The following is a 16,342-nucleotide window of genomic DNA, read 5'->3' as shown; positions in this document are numbered from 1 at the left end:
AGGACCCTGGGATCATGACCTGAGCCGAAGGCAGAGGCTTTAACCCACTGAGCCACCCAGGTGCCCCTAAGGGGTAATTTTTTAAAAGATAGCTAAAGGTAAATTATGTCTGAGTCTGAAAGCTGTGTATGAGCCAGCCTCCCCTCTTTGCGTCTTTAGGTTAATGCACTAGTTAGTCTGTTGCTCTGTGGGCTTGGTAGGCCACCCTTCTGTGGCTTCCGGTGTCCCTGGGTGCTATGAACTAGATCCCCTGGGTTGGACCAGTGGTGCTGTAGATACAGACCATGTGACTGCCACAGTATGAAAGGCTGGGCTGGGTTTGGGGCAGTTGAACTGGAGGAAGAGTGGATTTCTTTCACTTTGGGAAACATGTTACAAGAAAAAGTAGTAGGACTCGATGATGGGTTGCATCTCATCTGAGAACGGAATGTCGGTGCCCTGTCCATGAGGCCAGTCTTGGCATGCAGCCCAGCCACGGCGACCAATAACCAGTATGCTGAGGGCAAGGGTGCTTAGCCTCCAGGTGTCAGGAGCTGTGGGAACTTATTTCAAACAATTTGTGGAAAACAAGACAACCTAAGACTTTTAAGCCTTTATTAACATGCAGCTAACCAGTTCAACGGACATTTAGTTTGAACGTTTGGCAAGCAAGCGAGTGTTTGCTCAGCTGAGAAGGTGCTGGGTTGTGAAGACATCGGGTGGCTGCGCAGTGTTACCAGTCCAGGACGTCCCCAGCAGCCCCTGGGTTGGGTGGTGTGACTGGTGGAAATTATATCCCCTGAGGGGTTTGGAGGCAGGTCCGGGTGGCTGAGCTCTTTATTTGGGGCATAATGTCCTGGCATCTGTATGCTTTGGGGAAACTGCTTTTTGGGAATAGGGAAGTGGGGTAGAGGGATGACTGGAGGTAATGGGCCTGGGGCGTGACCCCAAGAGGGAGACTCTGGCTTTCCTGCCTCTGAGTCTGGCTCGAGAGCAAACAGTAAATGGTGTGCTACGGGAAAAGGAAGGGACCCAGGAGGAGATACTCTGTAGCCCCTGCCTCCCGAAAGGATGGCTGGTGAGGTGCCCGTGCTTCCACTCCCTCCTGCGGGGTTTCCTGGGGCGTCAGCGTGAGGTGGAAGAGAAGTGCCGAGAAGTCCGCAGAAGTCCTGCTGTACACCAGGGGCAGATGGACCGCACCATGAGGGCTGTCCAAGGCGCTCCCCGCACAGTGCTCCGGAGAGCCTCGTGGTAATCTGGCATCAGTCAGCCAGTTCGCGGGGGGGTTCGGGTGAGATGCTGGTCGGTACACGGGACTCTTTCTGCAGGCACTGCGTATTTTACATGCAGCGGACCCACAGCCCAGGGTCACCCGGCCTGGACATTGACGTCATGGAGTTGAACTCTCCGGCTTGCCTGTGTGTGGACTGAGCAGTCCTGGAGCTTGAAGGGTTTGCTCTGTAGGCAGCTCCCTTCTTTTCGTTTTGTTTTCAGGGTGGAGTTTATTCCCCTTGTAGGGGAAAGCACTGCCTTTTCTATTCTGTACTTGGAGAGACCAGAGTTTAACTGGTGTCTCCGTTCCACAGGGCAGGGACTGAAATGCTGGTGGATTTGGTCTTTAAGAGGCCTTGGCTGAGTAGAGGGTAAAAAAGACAAAAGACTCCTGGTCTGAAGCACTCTATCCTCACAATCTATGCAGATTTCCTAAAAATATGTGTGATATGTGGGGGTTGGGATAGGGCATGAGGGAGCTGTGTGTTATTTTATAAAATAGACCTTTAATTTTTTTTTTTTCATAACGTAAGACATTTAAAAGAGAAAACAAGAAAAATCTTTAGGGGTGAGCAAGGCCATTTGCCTGATTTTCAAGTGCCCAAGCTTGGGCTGGTAAAAGAGGCAGAAGGAAGATCTTGTGGTCTGTTGGGGAGCTGTCCCCCTCAGGGGTTTTGCCGAGCAGCGTAAGTCATGTAATCACTGCCAGGAGGGGGTCCGGTCCACGGGCCCTGGCTGGTGCCCTTCCACTCTCGGGGTCTCTAGCCCTTGTCCTCTCCCAGGGGCACACAAGCTCTCTGTTGAGTTTGGACCATTTGTTTGGAGAAGGGCCCATGTTAAACCTCTACACAGAGCAGTGAACTTGAGACAGAGTTTTAAGGTTCAGAAACTCCAAGTCACAGCTATGCTAATTGTTGCTGACCATCTTATACCATATCTTACCAAGGACGCCTTTTGTTAAATCAACCAATCTGTAAAAAAATACATTTTCTCAAAGGGAAAATGAAATAATCTGGGTAAATCTGCCTTTTTGTCTGTAGGAAACATCCTTGATTAATTTCCGCAGTGAATTCCTTCATTATCTAAGTGTGTCTTCCACGTGGCAGGTGACCTGTGTGTGGGTGTTTATGGAGGGGTCCTGTTGTGCAAGCTCAGTGCCTGGGGGGTGGGAGGGGGTGCGGCCTGCTGGGCAGGGACACTCCAGGGGCATCTGCTCTGTTGGCAGACAGAAATACTGCTGGGCAGTGGGACCGGGCATTGACAGGCATTGGGTGACATGGGGAAGGTGGGGGGTGTGTTTTACCTGCACTTACGAAGTAGCCAGAGGAACACATTCTGTAATTGTTTATAGGTAATTTTAGACTAGGGAATAATTTTTAAAAATGTGTATTACTATTACCTTTTCTTTTAGTAGGTAGTAATTTGTTGCATGTGAAGGACTCATTGCCATTGATTTAAATGGCCTAATGAAAAAGCAGCTCACTAGATGTACAAAATTAGTTTTTTAAACGTTAAAAATTCTAACTTTATACTTTTCTTTTTAGAGAAGAACAAAAGATGATACTTGGAAAGCAGATGACCTCAGAAAGCATCTTTTGGTACTGTCTCTGAAAGACTTGCGTTGGGGTCCTTTTGGAGCTTGGATGGTTTCACCTGCTTCTCAACTTGGCTTCTGTGTGGCTCATTTCAGAAGTGTTTTTGACCGAGAGATAAAGCCGTATGGTTAATAGGTCTGGCACTCTGGTGGGACAGGGTTGCCCCATTCAACCCGGCCTCCCAGCAGCTGCATCAGGTTTCTGTTATGGGTCAGGGGTTGGGCCGTGTGTGTTTGTGTGTGTGTATGTGTTTGGTGTGCACTGAGTACACATGTGTGTGCACACATGTATGTCTATGATAGGTGCACACATTTGTGGTTTCTCTGTGCAATACATGTGCATGTGTGTATGTGTGTGGTGCACATTGAGTAAACATGTATGTGTGGTATGTGCACACATGTGGCTTCTCATGTGGTATGTTTGCACGTGTGTTTGTGCCTGTGTTCATGTATGTGTGTATGTGTCTGTGTGTGGTGTGCATTGAGGGCAYGTGTGGTGTGTGCGGTATTGCACACACATGTGGCTTCTCTGTGTGATACATTTGCATGTGTGTTTGTGCCTGTGTTCATGTATGTGTGTATGTGTCTGTGTGTGGTTTATTGGAGGGAGCTTTGGGTTGTGAAAACGAGTACAAGCCAGCCCCCTCTGGAACGGAGTGGGGAGGCCGGCAGGGGCCGCGCTCGGGCTCCACCCCTCCACTGTCCCCTGCAGACCTGGCAGGAAGAGAGGCATCTCCCGGTGGATGCTGCTTTACTCTCCTGGCAGGAGGAGGGACGGTTCCCTCCTGGCCTGGCAACAGCTCAGCCAACGAGAAGCCACTCCACTTCCCAGCTCCCAGTTCACACCAGCAGACTTTTAGCTCACAGCAGCCCCTCCTCCCAACGCCCCCCTCCTCTGTGGAGGGGCCTCCTCTCCTTTGCTCCGCAGAATCCCCTACGGTTCTGCCACAGCTTAACTGTCCCAGAATGCAATTCTCTCCGTTCCCGAAGAAACCCATTTCTGCTGGTAACGTACTGGCAGTTTTATTTCTAAGGTTAACGGGTTGAGATCAAGACCTGAGAATTTTATGAGGGGGGCAGTCAGTCCTTGTTCTTTGAGTTGGACCCAAGCTGTGGTGTCTCAGAGACTTTAAGACAAAGCTTCAACATCCTGTTCTTTTTCTTCCTGTTCCGTGTAGTATTTCAGCTGTGACTTGCCAGCAAACGTGAATGTCTCTAATGAACGGGCACCCGTCGCCAGTCATAGGCGAGCTCAGTCTGATCCCCTGACCGATTCGGAGACATCTTCCAGGCCCCACTTGCTGGGCTGCAGAGCAGTGGAAGCCGGTGTTGAGACCCCTCACTGAGTGTGACCCAGATTCCAAATTCTGCTTTTTTTCTCCTGCTTTAGGCTGCACGATCAGGTATTCCTAAGGAAGATAAGAAACACAGAGAAAAGAAGCTGCATAAGGAATCAGAAATGGACCTCCCTGAAAACAAAGAGCCCAAGCCCAGGGACCCAGACCAAGACACCAAGTATAGAGAGAGGCCTGGCGAGAGAGACGGCCACCCCGCCAGGGACAACCCTCATGGGGACAGAGACAGAGAAAAGCAAAGGGAAAGGAAAAAGGACTCCAGAGACCGGGACAAGGAAAGGCATAAAGAGAAATCCAGAGAACAGGACACAGAGAAGTCTCACAGTAAAGGAAAAGACAGGGGGGACAAGGACAGAGACCGCAGAGCCAGAAGGGAGGAGCCCAGACAGACGGCTGCCCACCATAACCTGCTGGGCTGGCAGCCCCTGGACAGAGCGGAGCGCAGGATGGGAGCAGGTGCGTGTCCTGTGTGGAGCCGCAGCCGCAGCCACTGCGCGGCTCTGGAGTCCCTCCTGCGGCAGTGCTTAGCCGCCGGCTGCAGCCTGTCTGTCTGTCTCGCTGAAAGAGCTTAGTGCTCGGGGCCTTGCCCTCTTTCGGGTGCTGCTAGTTGTGTTTCTTTCATGGTTTGCATAAGCGGCTTAGCTTGACCTTGAAGGTACAGGCCTCCGGGTGTCTGTGTGTGTGTGTGTATTATTCAACTTTCTTTTTGGCCTTTTCAAAGCTCATTTCAGTGAGTGAAAAGAGTAACAATTTTCTCATTACTTGCTAGAGGTTTACTATTGAAACACATTTTAGATTAACTAACTAAAGTTCAGCCCACATTGTAAATAAACAGAAATAGTGCTCTTTAGTAAGAATTCCTCAAAAGTGTCAGTTTTATTCCGAACAAGATTTAAATGCTTTTATCTGATTCCCAGGAATTCTAAGGTAAATGTGCATACTGCCCTCCCCACGTAAGTATTGTCAGTTTTGCACTATACAAATAGTGTATGCGCTTCTAAAAACTTCTAACTGGCTAACGTAACCAAAAGGGAATATGTTTAGAGATTACACAGTAATTCTTAGACTCGTCAGAAAGGCTTGAGGTCCTAGTTATGAACAGGACGGAAACCAAGTCCCCTCGTTCATGTTCCCTGTTACGTACTGTTGCTTTCTGCTCCCAGGGCTGCTGCGCAGGTCTGCACAGAGCCCAGCAGCCGTGCGCTCCGGAGCGTGGGTGTGCGTTTGTGTTGGGTGAGGTGTCCTTGGTGGAGGGATTATGAGTTAATGGGGTCACCACTCAGCATGTTTAAGAGCAACTATCTTCCTCCCTTTGCCTCTTTTTAGGGTGATTTTTTGATGTTCTTGGTATGCATTTCTAATAACATCATTTTTGTTCTCAGATCTTTTTTGGTTGCTGCCTGATCTTGTCTTTTCAATGCATTATTGATATGAATAATTGTGACATTCCTTCCCCCTTCTTTGACCATTTATGTGGCGCTTCCCTGTCTCGTCTGAGCCTCCCCTTCTGTGGAGTGTGGCCGTGATCTTTGGACTCCTGTAGCTGTTCTGTCTCTGTCAGTGACTGCGTCCTTTCTCGGGATTAGAAACAATGGTCATCTGTTCTTGATTCCTACGTTTTGGTTCCCAGCTGGGTTTCATCTCTGAATTCTGGGCTTGCATATCCTCTTGTCCTTTGATGTCTGATAGATGTTGCAAACTTCGCGGGTCTTGACCTGGGCTTCTGAAATCCCTGCAAATCCTGCTTCCCCAAAGCCTTACTCACTTCAGTTGATGGCGGCTGCACCCTTCCCTTCCTTAGGTCAGAGAACCTGGGAGTCCCTTGGACGCCGTCTTTCTCCTGCAGGCTCCCGGGACCTGGCCCTTTGCTTCCTGCTGTTTGGTCTCTCATATCCCAGGCTCCCACTGACTAGTGCTCCACAAGCACTTTTTGAATGAATGAACTTTGTTTCAGTGATTTCTATTTAATTCTGTCCTCATCTTCTAATTTATTGATTCTCTTAATTTTAAGCCTTATGACTTTTTTTTTTTTTTTTTTTTTTGGTCTGTGCATGTTCAAAAGTGAATCTCTAATTCCACTATCAGGGAGAGATCTCAAATTGTAGGTAGGGGTGCCCGCCGGCAGGTGGGCTGCAGACTGCCTCCTTCTCACAAGGGCCTTCTCCCTGCATGGTGCCCTCAGCCGTGGGCACTTGGAGGCTGTGGGGCTGGTGCAGTTCCCCTGTTGTCCCCCAAGGCAGGCATTTCTCTCTTGGCCTCCGAACACTTGGTGACTGGGCCAGTTTTTCGTCGTGGATGGGGCTCTGTCTCCCTGAGCACCTCTGTCAGTGACCAGGTGCTCAGCTGGCACGTGTGTGTGGGCTGGTGCCCCTCTCGAGTTTCCCAGGGCTCAGTCTGATCTTTCCCGGGTTGCTTCAGTGGCAGCTGCCATTGTGATCTCCCTCTTTCGCCCATTTTAAGTTTAGATTCTAGAACTTTTCATGCTTGATGTTGAAGGATGTGTTTTAATTGGTGAATATGTTTCCATATGTGTTATCGTCTACTACACACTAATGCACAACGTATGGTAGAGAGGGCAGCGAGATGTTAGAAGGTCATTCCTATGTGCTGATGTTTGGGGATGTTAAAAATACGCTCTATTTTTGTAGTAAGCAAAGTGAGGACGGAAGAGAAGGAGAGGAGAGATGAAGACCCTGAAAGGGGGGATGAAGAGAGAGAAAGACGATACAGAGAAAGAAAGGTATGTGGACGCCCCCAGGAAGGCTCCCTCAAGTCTGTTCACGCATTGTTAGTAGAAGCATTTTTGGAAAGTGTTGCCACACAGGATTCAAGGTCTGAGGAAGGTCTGACCTTTCCTTGCACATGTGTGTTGTTCTCTTTCCAGGAGAAATACAGGGTGCTTTGGAAAAATTTAGAAAATTCAAACAAACCGTAAGAAGAAAATAAAAACAAATTATACCCCAAGATAATTATTGATAATATGTAAGTGTATACCCTAACAGAGTAGGTTTGCATATGCATTTGTGTATATGCACATATATATCTCTTTGTTTTCTTAAGTTGGCTTTTTACTCTTTTATAAACCTTAAATGGGATACACTTGGAACATTTTTCTGAGTCCTATTTCTCTAGAATATTAATGGCTGCACAGTATAGTATTGGTATGTCATTGTTGTATTGATAGATCTGGGTTTTTTTGGACACTTAGGTTGCTTCTGAATTTTTTTAAATTATGAAGACATCCATGAGGTAAAGTTTTTGCATTTATTCATAATTATTTTCCTCTGATTAATTTCTGGAAATGAACTTGCTAGATGAAAGTAAATGTAGACTTACAGCTCTACAGAGAAGCTGTAATTATTTATATCATCAGAGTGTAATTCCCCGTGTCCAAAGCAGCAACTGGGCATGATCATAATTTTTAATCTTTGCTAATTTGATTCAGAACAGAGAAGCACTTCTGAGCGTTTTATGCGAGGGCTCACCGCCCCGCTGTTAGTCATTCCCTGTGTCTGTTTACTTATTTCCTAATGGGGCATTTTATTCCAAGAGTACTTTCAAGATGAACTCCCTGCTAGTTATTTCTGTTTCTGTTTCCGTTTCGGATTTTGTTTGTGGGATCTTTGTTTTTATGAGTAAGTTTACAGTTATGAAGTAGTCGGGTCTTTCATTGTTGGTTGTTGATGTAATGCTCACAGAGCCTTTTCCCCACACAGGGTTACGTAAGTAGTTGCCTGTATTTTGTTCTGGATCCTTATAATTTTTTTTAGCACTTAAATCTTTTAATCCCCTTAGGATTGATTTTGGTGACAGATGTGTGGTCGCAATCTAACCTTCCCCCCGAGGAGTTTGCGCATGGAGCTTGCCAGCATGTTTTTCTTTAGGAGGGTTGTGCTGGCAGAGACGGGTGGAGTTGGTGGGAATCAGGTGAAGCAGAGAAGTCAGGAGGCTGCTGGGTGGCCGTAGAAGGGGTGGCGGGAGCAGGGACGGCGGGAGCAGGGACCACGGGGACTGAGCTGAGAAGGAGGTGAGGGCCCTGTGGCTGGAGAGTGAGCAGTGACCCCCCTGTTGGGTGTGAGGAGAGGAGGCCCTGGGTGGGAGGAAAGGGCAGTTCCACGTGGGGTTCAGCTGAGACATGCTGATGATGCTTCCGAAACTGGGAGTCTGGGCCAGAAATGTGACGTGTCAGGCAGAATGTTCTGTGCAGAGCCGTGTGTCGCCATGTGACGCCGTGTGACGGAAGTCGGCAGTTACCACTGAGCACCCACGGTGGTCTTGGGGAACCTGTGATGACTCAACAGTAGTGTCCAGTTTTAAGAATCTCCCTCATTGGGGAGCAGACACGTGAACTGCCAAGGACAGAGGTTGGCAGGGCGTGTGGCGCTCTGCTCCCAGAAGTGACACATTTCACAGGAGGGACTGGGGTTGATGGAGTGCCAGGTGTATTCACAGTTGGAGAGCAGGTGGCAAGGATGACAAGGACGGGCTGAGGAGGAGGGGGCATACTTGCCATGCTGAGGGGTTTGGACGTGGTTTTCCATATCAGGGTGAAGGCTGGAGTATGGTGTTGCTACTGTCCTATGGGCTGTGTGACCAGCTCTGGGTTTTTCTTTCCAGAAGCTCCTTTCTAGAGTCGGGAAGGAAGAGTGAGGGCAGTGCGGCTTTGCCACCTTCATCATCCCGTGTGTGAGTGATGGCAGCCCATGTTTCGTGTGCTCACGCATTTTCCATCTGTCCCGTTCACAGCTGCAGTACGGCGACAGTAAAGACAATCCTCTTAAGTACTGGCTGTATAAAGAAGAAGGTGAAAAGAGACACAGGAAGCAAAAAGAGCCAGATCGAGAGAGGAAACATGGAGAAAAAAGCAGCACAAGGGAAAGAAGAGAAAAGTATCCAAAAGAAAAGAGTAATTCCTTCTCTGACAAGGAAGGGGAAGAAAGACACAAGGAAAAGCGACATAAGGAAGGCTTTCATTTTGATGAAGAGAGGCGCCAAAGTGACATGGATAAAAAAGAGAGGTTGTCGAGAGAAGATCTTAAGAAAAGGGAGTCCAAGGTACCATTTCTTTCTTTTTTTTTTTTTTTTTTTAAGATTTTATTTATTTGACAGAGAGATCACAGACAGGGGGAGTGACAGGCAGAGAGAGAGGGAGAAGCAGGCTCCCTGCTGATCAGAGAGCCCAATGCGGAGCTCGATCCCAGGACCCTGGGATCATGACCTGAGCCAAAGGCAGAAGCTTAACCCAAGCCACCCAGGTGCCCCCAAGGTACCATTTCTGATGCTTCCTAGTCTCTGTGGTCATCCTGAGATGGGTACTCACAGAGAAGAGTTTTATCTCCCTGTAGCCAGAGGATAAAACTTGTCACCTTGGTAAAAATGTGATGCAAGTGTGTGTGATGTGATCAATTTGGAGAAATTGCTGGTCTACTAAGAAATAGGAAATCAGATTTTCTGGTTATATTGTGAATGTACTTTTAAAGTATACTCAGAAATCTGTCATGAAATTGAAATTTTGATGATGATATTAAGTGCAAAGTAAATGGATAATACAGCAAAATGTTTGAATCAGAATTAGTAGTGTAAGTTTACGAAACAGAACACTAAAATAAAACTGTTGATTGCGAAGGGTCTAATTTTCCTCCCATGTATATTGATAGTAACTGCAATTGCTTAATATTTTCCTGTCCTAATCGTATCTTTTGTTTTCATGTATATACTCTCTGCTGCGCTGTTTTTCCAGACTCTGAAGCGAAGCGATTTCATTCTCCTGTTTCTTGGTGGTGCTCCCTTTCAGGTGGACGCAAAGTGAGGGGCGGGTGCGCTGAGGCTCAGGAGGGTCAGGCCTTCGGGGCAGAGACTGGGACCCCTGGTTGACTGGTGCCCGTCCAAGAAAGTATGCGTGCGTGTTTTTGAGGAGTGTTTGTTAAGAATGTCCTGAAAAATCTTTGCAGTTGCTGCCTGGCCTCGTGCCCCCTCCTGGCTGGCTCTTGGCTGAGTGTGATAAATTACGTCTGTGCCTTTCCTGACGGTGGGACCGCACCCCGCCCTGGCACCGGCCGCCTCTGCTCGTGATCAGAGCATACGGTTATCTGACCGGAGCAGTTTTGTTGACTGCGGACAGACGTGCATCTCAAGCCCCTGGGCCTCCCTGAGATCAGGCCCACTGAGCGTTTACCTGCTGGCGTGTCAACGAGCTGAGGGAGGCAGGAGTTGAGAGTGGGCCCTCACAGACACGTGTTCATTCCTCTTGTGTTTTAAATCTCTTTCTCTAGATCAAAATCTTTTTAGGGAGTTTTCCCCAATATTTCATTATGAACATTTTTAAACATATGGCAAAGTGACAGGCTTCCATCTTCTAGATCCTCCCACTAACGTTTTAATAAACTTGCCTATTTCACATCCCTGTATCAAATTTAGTGACTAGAAACGGCCTGTTTGGTTTCCCACAGAAATCCTCTCTGAGACTTGTCACAACATTCACATTTGGGTTTTGTTAAGGCTGGAAGTAAGAGACGGCCCCTGTGGATAAAACCGTCGCCGTCACCAGTACTCCTTCCATAAAGACTGCCATAGTAATTAGTCCCCTCCAGAGACTCTCCTGATGGATGACCAACTTCGTTTCTTTGATAATTTGTTCCTCTTTATGGAGTGGCCACTCTGTGCTCGCCCTTGTTGCATATGCTGAGGACCAGCTGTGACCAAAGGTTTTTATTGTTGTGCTCGGATGTCATCGGAGAAGCCATTTGATAAAGAAACAAATGCACACACAGTGTATCGCAGTGATTAGTGAGACATGTGTTGGTTTTTTTTTTTTCAAGATTTTATTTATGTATTTGAGAGAGAGTGAGAGGGGAGAAGGGCAGAGGGAGAAGCAGATGTCCCGCTGAGCAGGGAGCCGGGTTCGGGACTTGATCCTGAGCCGAAGGCGAGGCTTTAACCCACTGAGCCACCCAGGCGCCCCTCTGTATGATTTTTGATCCATTATTTTAATTGTGTACCTCTTCCACTTTCGTTTCATTTCATTTCTTTCCTTTTCTCTTCTCTTTTCTGTGTTTTGTTTGTTTGTTTGTTTGTTTTTAAAGTTGGCTTCGTACCCAGCGTGGGGCTTAAGCTCACTACCCTGAGATTAAGAGTCGAGTGCTCTACTGCCTGAGCCAGCCAGGTGTCCCCTCCTCCGGTCTCCCGTTAGGGATGGAGAGGTCATGATTAAGCATCATAACTATAACGAGGTGCCTTCTGAAGGTGATGGAGCAGTTGTTTTAGAAGAATCCGGCGTGACTATGCCTCTCTTACTGCTGCTGAGCATGGACCCTGCTCCTTTCTGCTTCTGGGGCAGTGACTACCCAGGCCCCTGTGGGCGTCTGTTTCCAGCCCAGCACCCCGCTGGCCAGCCCACAGGGCTTGGGAACAAGGCACTGAGCTGCTCATAGCTACTTTTTCTTCTTCTTTATACCTAGACAGCCATTAAGTCATATTTTTTTCTACCTGGCATGACTGATTCCATTTTTTTTCCCATTCCAATCTATTTAATGGACTGATGCCAGAGTGCTTTTCCTGTTAAACATGTAATTATACTTTTCTCTAGTTAATTTTGGAAAAAATTTTACAGAAAGAATAAAAAAACCCAAAATTTATCTAGGATCCCAGACTCAAGAGATAATCCATTTTGTAATAAGTATGTATATACTTAAAATTCTTTTTCCTATATGTAAATGAAGGCAAAATTGGAATCATGCTATTTTTCCACTTTATTCTGGGAAATACTCTTTTACGATGGGTATTAGTGGAATCTGGTACTGTTTCATGTGGCCATAACCTTACTTATTTAACAGGCAACCTAATGTGGGACCTTCAGGTTACTAATTATTTTTTATTTAATAAATTATTCGGTGATGAACCCGATTGAAAACCTTAATACATGTTTGTGTTCTAGGAATTGTTTTCTAGGAATAATTTCCTGGAAGTATTTATAGATACACGAAAGTGTTTGAATATCTTTAACTGTTTTCAAGGCTTTTGGTATACATTGTGTACTGCGCTCCGGACTGCCTTTCTTGGTGGGTGATTCATTCCCGCCTCCTTCTGCTCTGCACTCTTCATGGGTCAATCCCCAGGGCTGTGAGCTTTCTCTGCCCCAGGGACGCCCTGGCCCTGGTGCCCTGGGTCTTTACCTGTCCCATTCCTGCCTCATACCCCTCCCTCTGGGCCATTTCAATGTGTGTCTCTCTCTTTAAAGCACCTATCTGGATTTGTTGGCTTGCAATCTAATGGTTTTCATTTTATTTTCACAAATTCACTTAATTCAAGAGAATTATAGAAGTAGAATTTATAGATCAGTTGTTTGCATTTTCTTTTTTATAGGTGGATGGATCCATGAAATAGGCACATTATATTTGAAAGTTTATAATTTTAGCGGTGTAAGGCTAGTCAGATTTATCTGAAAGTAATGTGAAATTGATAAGTAAAAATGTCTTTTCCTTACTGAGGTAATGTATGATCGTCTTTTAGTATACCTTTACTCCTCTTCCTTACGTTAATTATGTGATTGAAGATAGCAGGTAAAAACAGTTCTTTCAGGAGATACCTGTGGTGGATGATTTTGTTAAATCCGGAGTTCATGCTTGTTGTACAGAATTTACAGTTACGGTGACTTCACTATGCTGTGCTAATGAGTGTCATGGGATTTTTGTTTCCTAGAGCAGTGAGCACCGGCGTCGGGGCGCAAGTTCACGACGAGATCCTGCCAGCAGCCGGGAAGGACCGTGCGCTCTCTGGTGACTGTCGGGCGCGCTGTGCTTCCGCAGAACGTGTTTCTTACGGGGCCGGAGTAGAGTCAGTAAATGAGAGTGAACGATAGATAACACTTCACTTACCCTGATGCAGCCCCTCCAAAGTACAGTCTGGGTGCATTAGAGGAGCTTGGAGCTTGTTATAAATTACTAGTCCCATTTTGCCTTTTTTTTTTTTTTTTTTTTTTCAGATTTTATTTATTTATTTGTCATAAAGAGCATCAGCTGGGGAGGAGCAGAGGGAAAAGCGGCTCCTTGCCACGCAGGGTGCCTGGTGCGGGGCTCGATCCCAGGATTCTGGGATCATGACCTGAGCTGAAGGAAGACTCTTAATGACAGACCCCCCCAGGCGCCCTTTATTCTGTCCTTTTCCATATTTGCTCCCGTGAACTTGGAGAGGAGCACTTACTTTGGGGGATGAGGGTGTGTAGGCGGGCTCCTGGCCTGCAGCCCGTGGAGCCCGGGGAGGGCGGAGTGTCTGGGGGCGGGCTCCTGGCCCCCCTCTGCGCCGCCAGGGCCCCCGACCAGTGCTCGTTAGTTGGAGCGCAGAGACTGTCTGGCCACAGCCAGGGCTCAGGCAGCAGCCTGCTGGGATGGCACGTCTGCATCTGTGGGGCCTGTTGGGTGACCCTCCAGAGCTGTTTGTTCGTGGGTTAGTTTAACAACAGCACCTCTTTTGTGTGGGTTTGGTGAAGGTTACAGGTTAGAGTTGGTGTGTGCATTCTCATTTTGTATGTAAGCTCTAGATTTTCTAAAAGTTTTTATTTAAATTCCAGTGTAGTTACCGTGCGGTATAATGTTAGTATCAGGTGTACAGTGTAGTGATTCAGCCCATCTGCACACTGCCCAGTGCTAGCCTCATTCCCTCTTCCCCCGTTCCCCACCGCCCTCCCCTCCGGGGACCCGCCGTGTGTTCTCCAGAGGGAAGAGTCTGTTTCTTGGTTTGCCTCTCCTTTTTCCCCCTTTGCTCATTTATCTCAATTCTTAAATTCCACATATGAGTGAGATCATATGGTGTTTGTCTTTCTCTGACTTATTTCACTTAGAAGAATATTCTCTTGCTCCGTCCATGTTCTTACAGGTGGAGGATCTCATGCTTTTTCTGGGAGTGACTAATAAAATTACAGAGTGTTCTAGCACTCTCATAGGGATAGAGAGTCATACACATGCACAGCTTTGTTAAAACACGTAGTTTCTTCTCTCTGCTGAGGCTCTTTCTTGGTTTGCTGCTGAAGTACAAGCAATGTAGGGAGACCCTAGTGCCCACAGCTGTAGTGAGACGGGCTCTGGAGGTTTGCCCGTCTTAGCAGCTTAGATCAGATAGAAGAGCCTTCGCTGAGATGTAAAATGCTTTATGTTTCAAGTCTTTGTTGAAAGTTAATTTTGAATTTGATCTTATTTCCTAGGTATGCAGAGAATTTAGTAAGAAATAATGAAAAAGATAAAGACTCGAGAGGGAAGGTAAGACATTAATGTTGACTTTATTATGCGGCAAGAGTAGCCCTGAGTCTTTGTGATTGGCTCGGAGAGCAGAGCCTGCGGCAGGCTTTGCCGGCAGATGGGTGATTCAAGTGGTAATTCCAGGAGGACATAGCCGACACGTTTAGATGAAAAGACGCGAATAGTTCGAAAGTAGGACAACGGACTAGAGGGAGCTCCACGTGGCCCCTGTGTCGCAGCTAGACGGCTGCACCCATGGCAGTGGGACCGACTCTGAGACGAGCCTGGTGCCCTGTAGTGACAGAATCACGAGCTCGCAGGAAGATGTCCCCGTTGTAAACGAACACATCCTTGATAAAAGAGCCTCAAAATACAGAATTAGAGGGAGAAATGGAGGGTTCCAGGATAGTGGGGCCTCATGCGCCTCCTTTCACTAGGGCACAGAGTAACAGCATTTCCCGGCTGGCCACACGTTAGGCCCCGTAGGGGAAGGGACAAGCTCTTGGAGACAGGAATCCCCATGCTGTCCCCACAGAGGGCGGACGGGCACACCACCGTGGTCCTGCCCTCCCGTGACTGTCCCCTGCGCGTGGAGGGCGATGCCCAGTCTTTACTTTCTTCCCATCATTGTAATTACCATCAGAATCGTCTTCGTGGTGAAACTGTAGTGACTGTGAGGTGGTGGGCGCTGGGGCTGGAATTATCATCCGGCTGTTTCCTAGTTGGTTGTTCCATGTTGGAGGTAACGCGGTGAGCAGATGTGAGGTGTTGTATCTGAAGAAAATCTTTCCCGCCACTTTCCTTGGAAGCTTCTGAAACCTGAGTGACCCTGAGATAATCACCTCTAATGTCTTGTGCCCTATTTTTATGTATCTCTTTATCCCATGTGCATTCACAGAAACACATGGAATTTTTGTTATTTTGATGCGGCTGTGTTTTATTCATTCAGTTTTGGGGGTGGTTGGATCACTCACCATCTAGCTAAAGCCTTTCAGCGACTTCTTCCCAGGTAGCCTTTTTGCTGTACAGGCTTTGACCCTCGTGCATGAACGTGTGTATTTGGGAGTTAGGGAGGCCTTCTTCTGTCTTGCACACGCATGCCCACCCCCCACGCGGCGCCCTGTTTTTCCCAAGTCCTTCTTCTAGTGACCTAGCTCTGCCTCACACTTTTTGTGGATAAATTCTGAAACTGGAGTTGTTGGATGAAAATTTACAGATTTTATAGTGTTTTCCTTATATCTTCCAATTCTAAGGAGCCATAGATCAGCACTGTTCACCAGAGTATAATGTGAGCCACATTTATAATAATAAATTGTCTAGTAATCACATTAAAACACAACAAGAAACAAAATTCATTTTAAGAACATGCTATATAATCTAGTATTTCTGGAATAGTATTATTCAACATGTAATCAATGTGAAAATTATCAATAAGACATTTTACAGTCTTTTTTTTTTTTTTTCTAGAAGAGCAAAATCTGTGATCTCTTTTCCTCCTGAGGGATTCTTGAAGGGATTTGACAGCTCATTTTGGCCCATGATTAGGTCATATGTTTCACAGCATCAACACCGAGTTTATCTTGGTTTAATTCTTAAGCCTCATGAAAAGCCTACAATGTGCCAGAACAATTCTCTGGATACATGGAAAGCTCCACACTCTCTTCATGGTGACACATCATTCTGTCCGCAGTCTTATGCACCGAATAGTTGTGGGTAGTGATGTCTAGGACTTGGGCCTTCCTCGTGCTGGTGACCACCGCAGGGGTGGAAATCGGTGTTTCCCTTGCCGGCACAGGGTCACTTTATCTGTCCCGGTCACTAGGAGGTAGGTCTGCTGCTGCCCCTTTATCCACGGTTTCAGATACTCGCGGTCAACAGTGGTCTGGGGCAGATGGCCTTCCCCCGACGTGTCA

General features: G+C 47.1%; 1 protein-coding gene across 2 annotated transcripts in view; it reads left to right on the top strand.

Moving 5' to 3' along the window:
• Nucleotides 1–1,039: 1,039 nt before the first annotated feature.
• The window catches only part of WDR60 (WD repeat domain 60), a 50,485-nt gene continuing 35,182 nt past the window's right edge, over nucleotides 1,040–16,342 (top strand). Inside the window, exons 1-7 of one of the 2 annotated variants that reach the window (XM_032840292.1) lie at nucleotides 1,040–1,057; nucleotides 2,796–2,849; nucleotides 4,236–4,656; nucleotides 6,849–6,940; nucleotides 8,947–9,255; nucleotides 12,898–12,962; nucleotides 14,396–14,450. In XM_032840292.1, the coding sequence (XP_032696183.1) occupies nucleotides 4,305–4,656; nucleotides 6,849–6,940; nucleotides 8,947–9,255; nucleotides 12,898–12,962; nucleotides 14,396–14,450 (873 nt within the window). In that variant the 5' untranslated portion in view covers nucleotides 1,040–1,057; nucleotides 2,796–2,849; nucleotides 4,236–4,304. Of the gene's footprint in view, nucleotides 1,058–2,795; nucleotides 2,850–4,235; nucleotides 4,657–6,848; nucleotides 6,941–8,946; nucleotides 9,256–12,897; nucleotides 12,975–14,395; nucleotides 14,451–16,342 lie in introns of those variants that run through there. The other variant, XM_032840290.1, reaches the window with a different exon arrangement.

This window comes from Lontra canadensis, unplaced genomic scaffold (assembly GCF_010015895.1).
Source record: "Lontra canadensis isolate GAN:19392208 unplaced genomic scaffold, GSC_riverotter_1.0 scaffold111, whole genome shotgun sequence".
NCBI lineage: Eukaryota > Metazoa > Chordata > Mammalia > Carnivora > Mustelidae > Lontra > Lontra canadensis.
The sequence above is the reverse complement of the archived record's forward strand: the minus strand, read 5'-3'. Positions and strand labels throughout refer to the sequence as shown.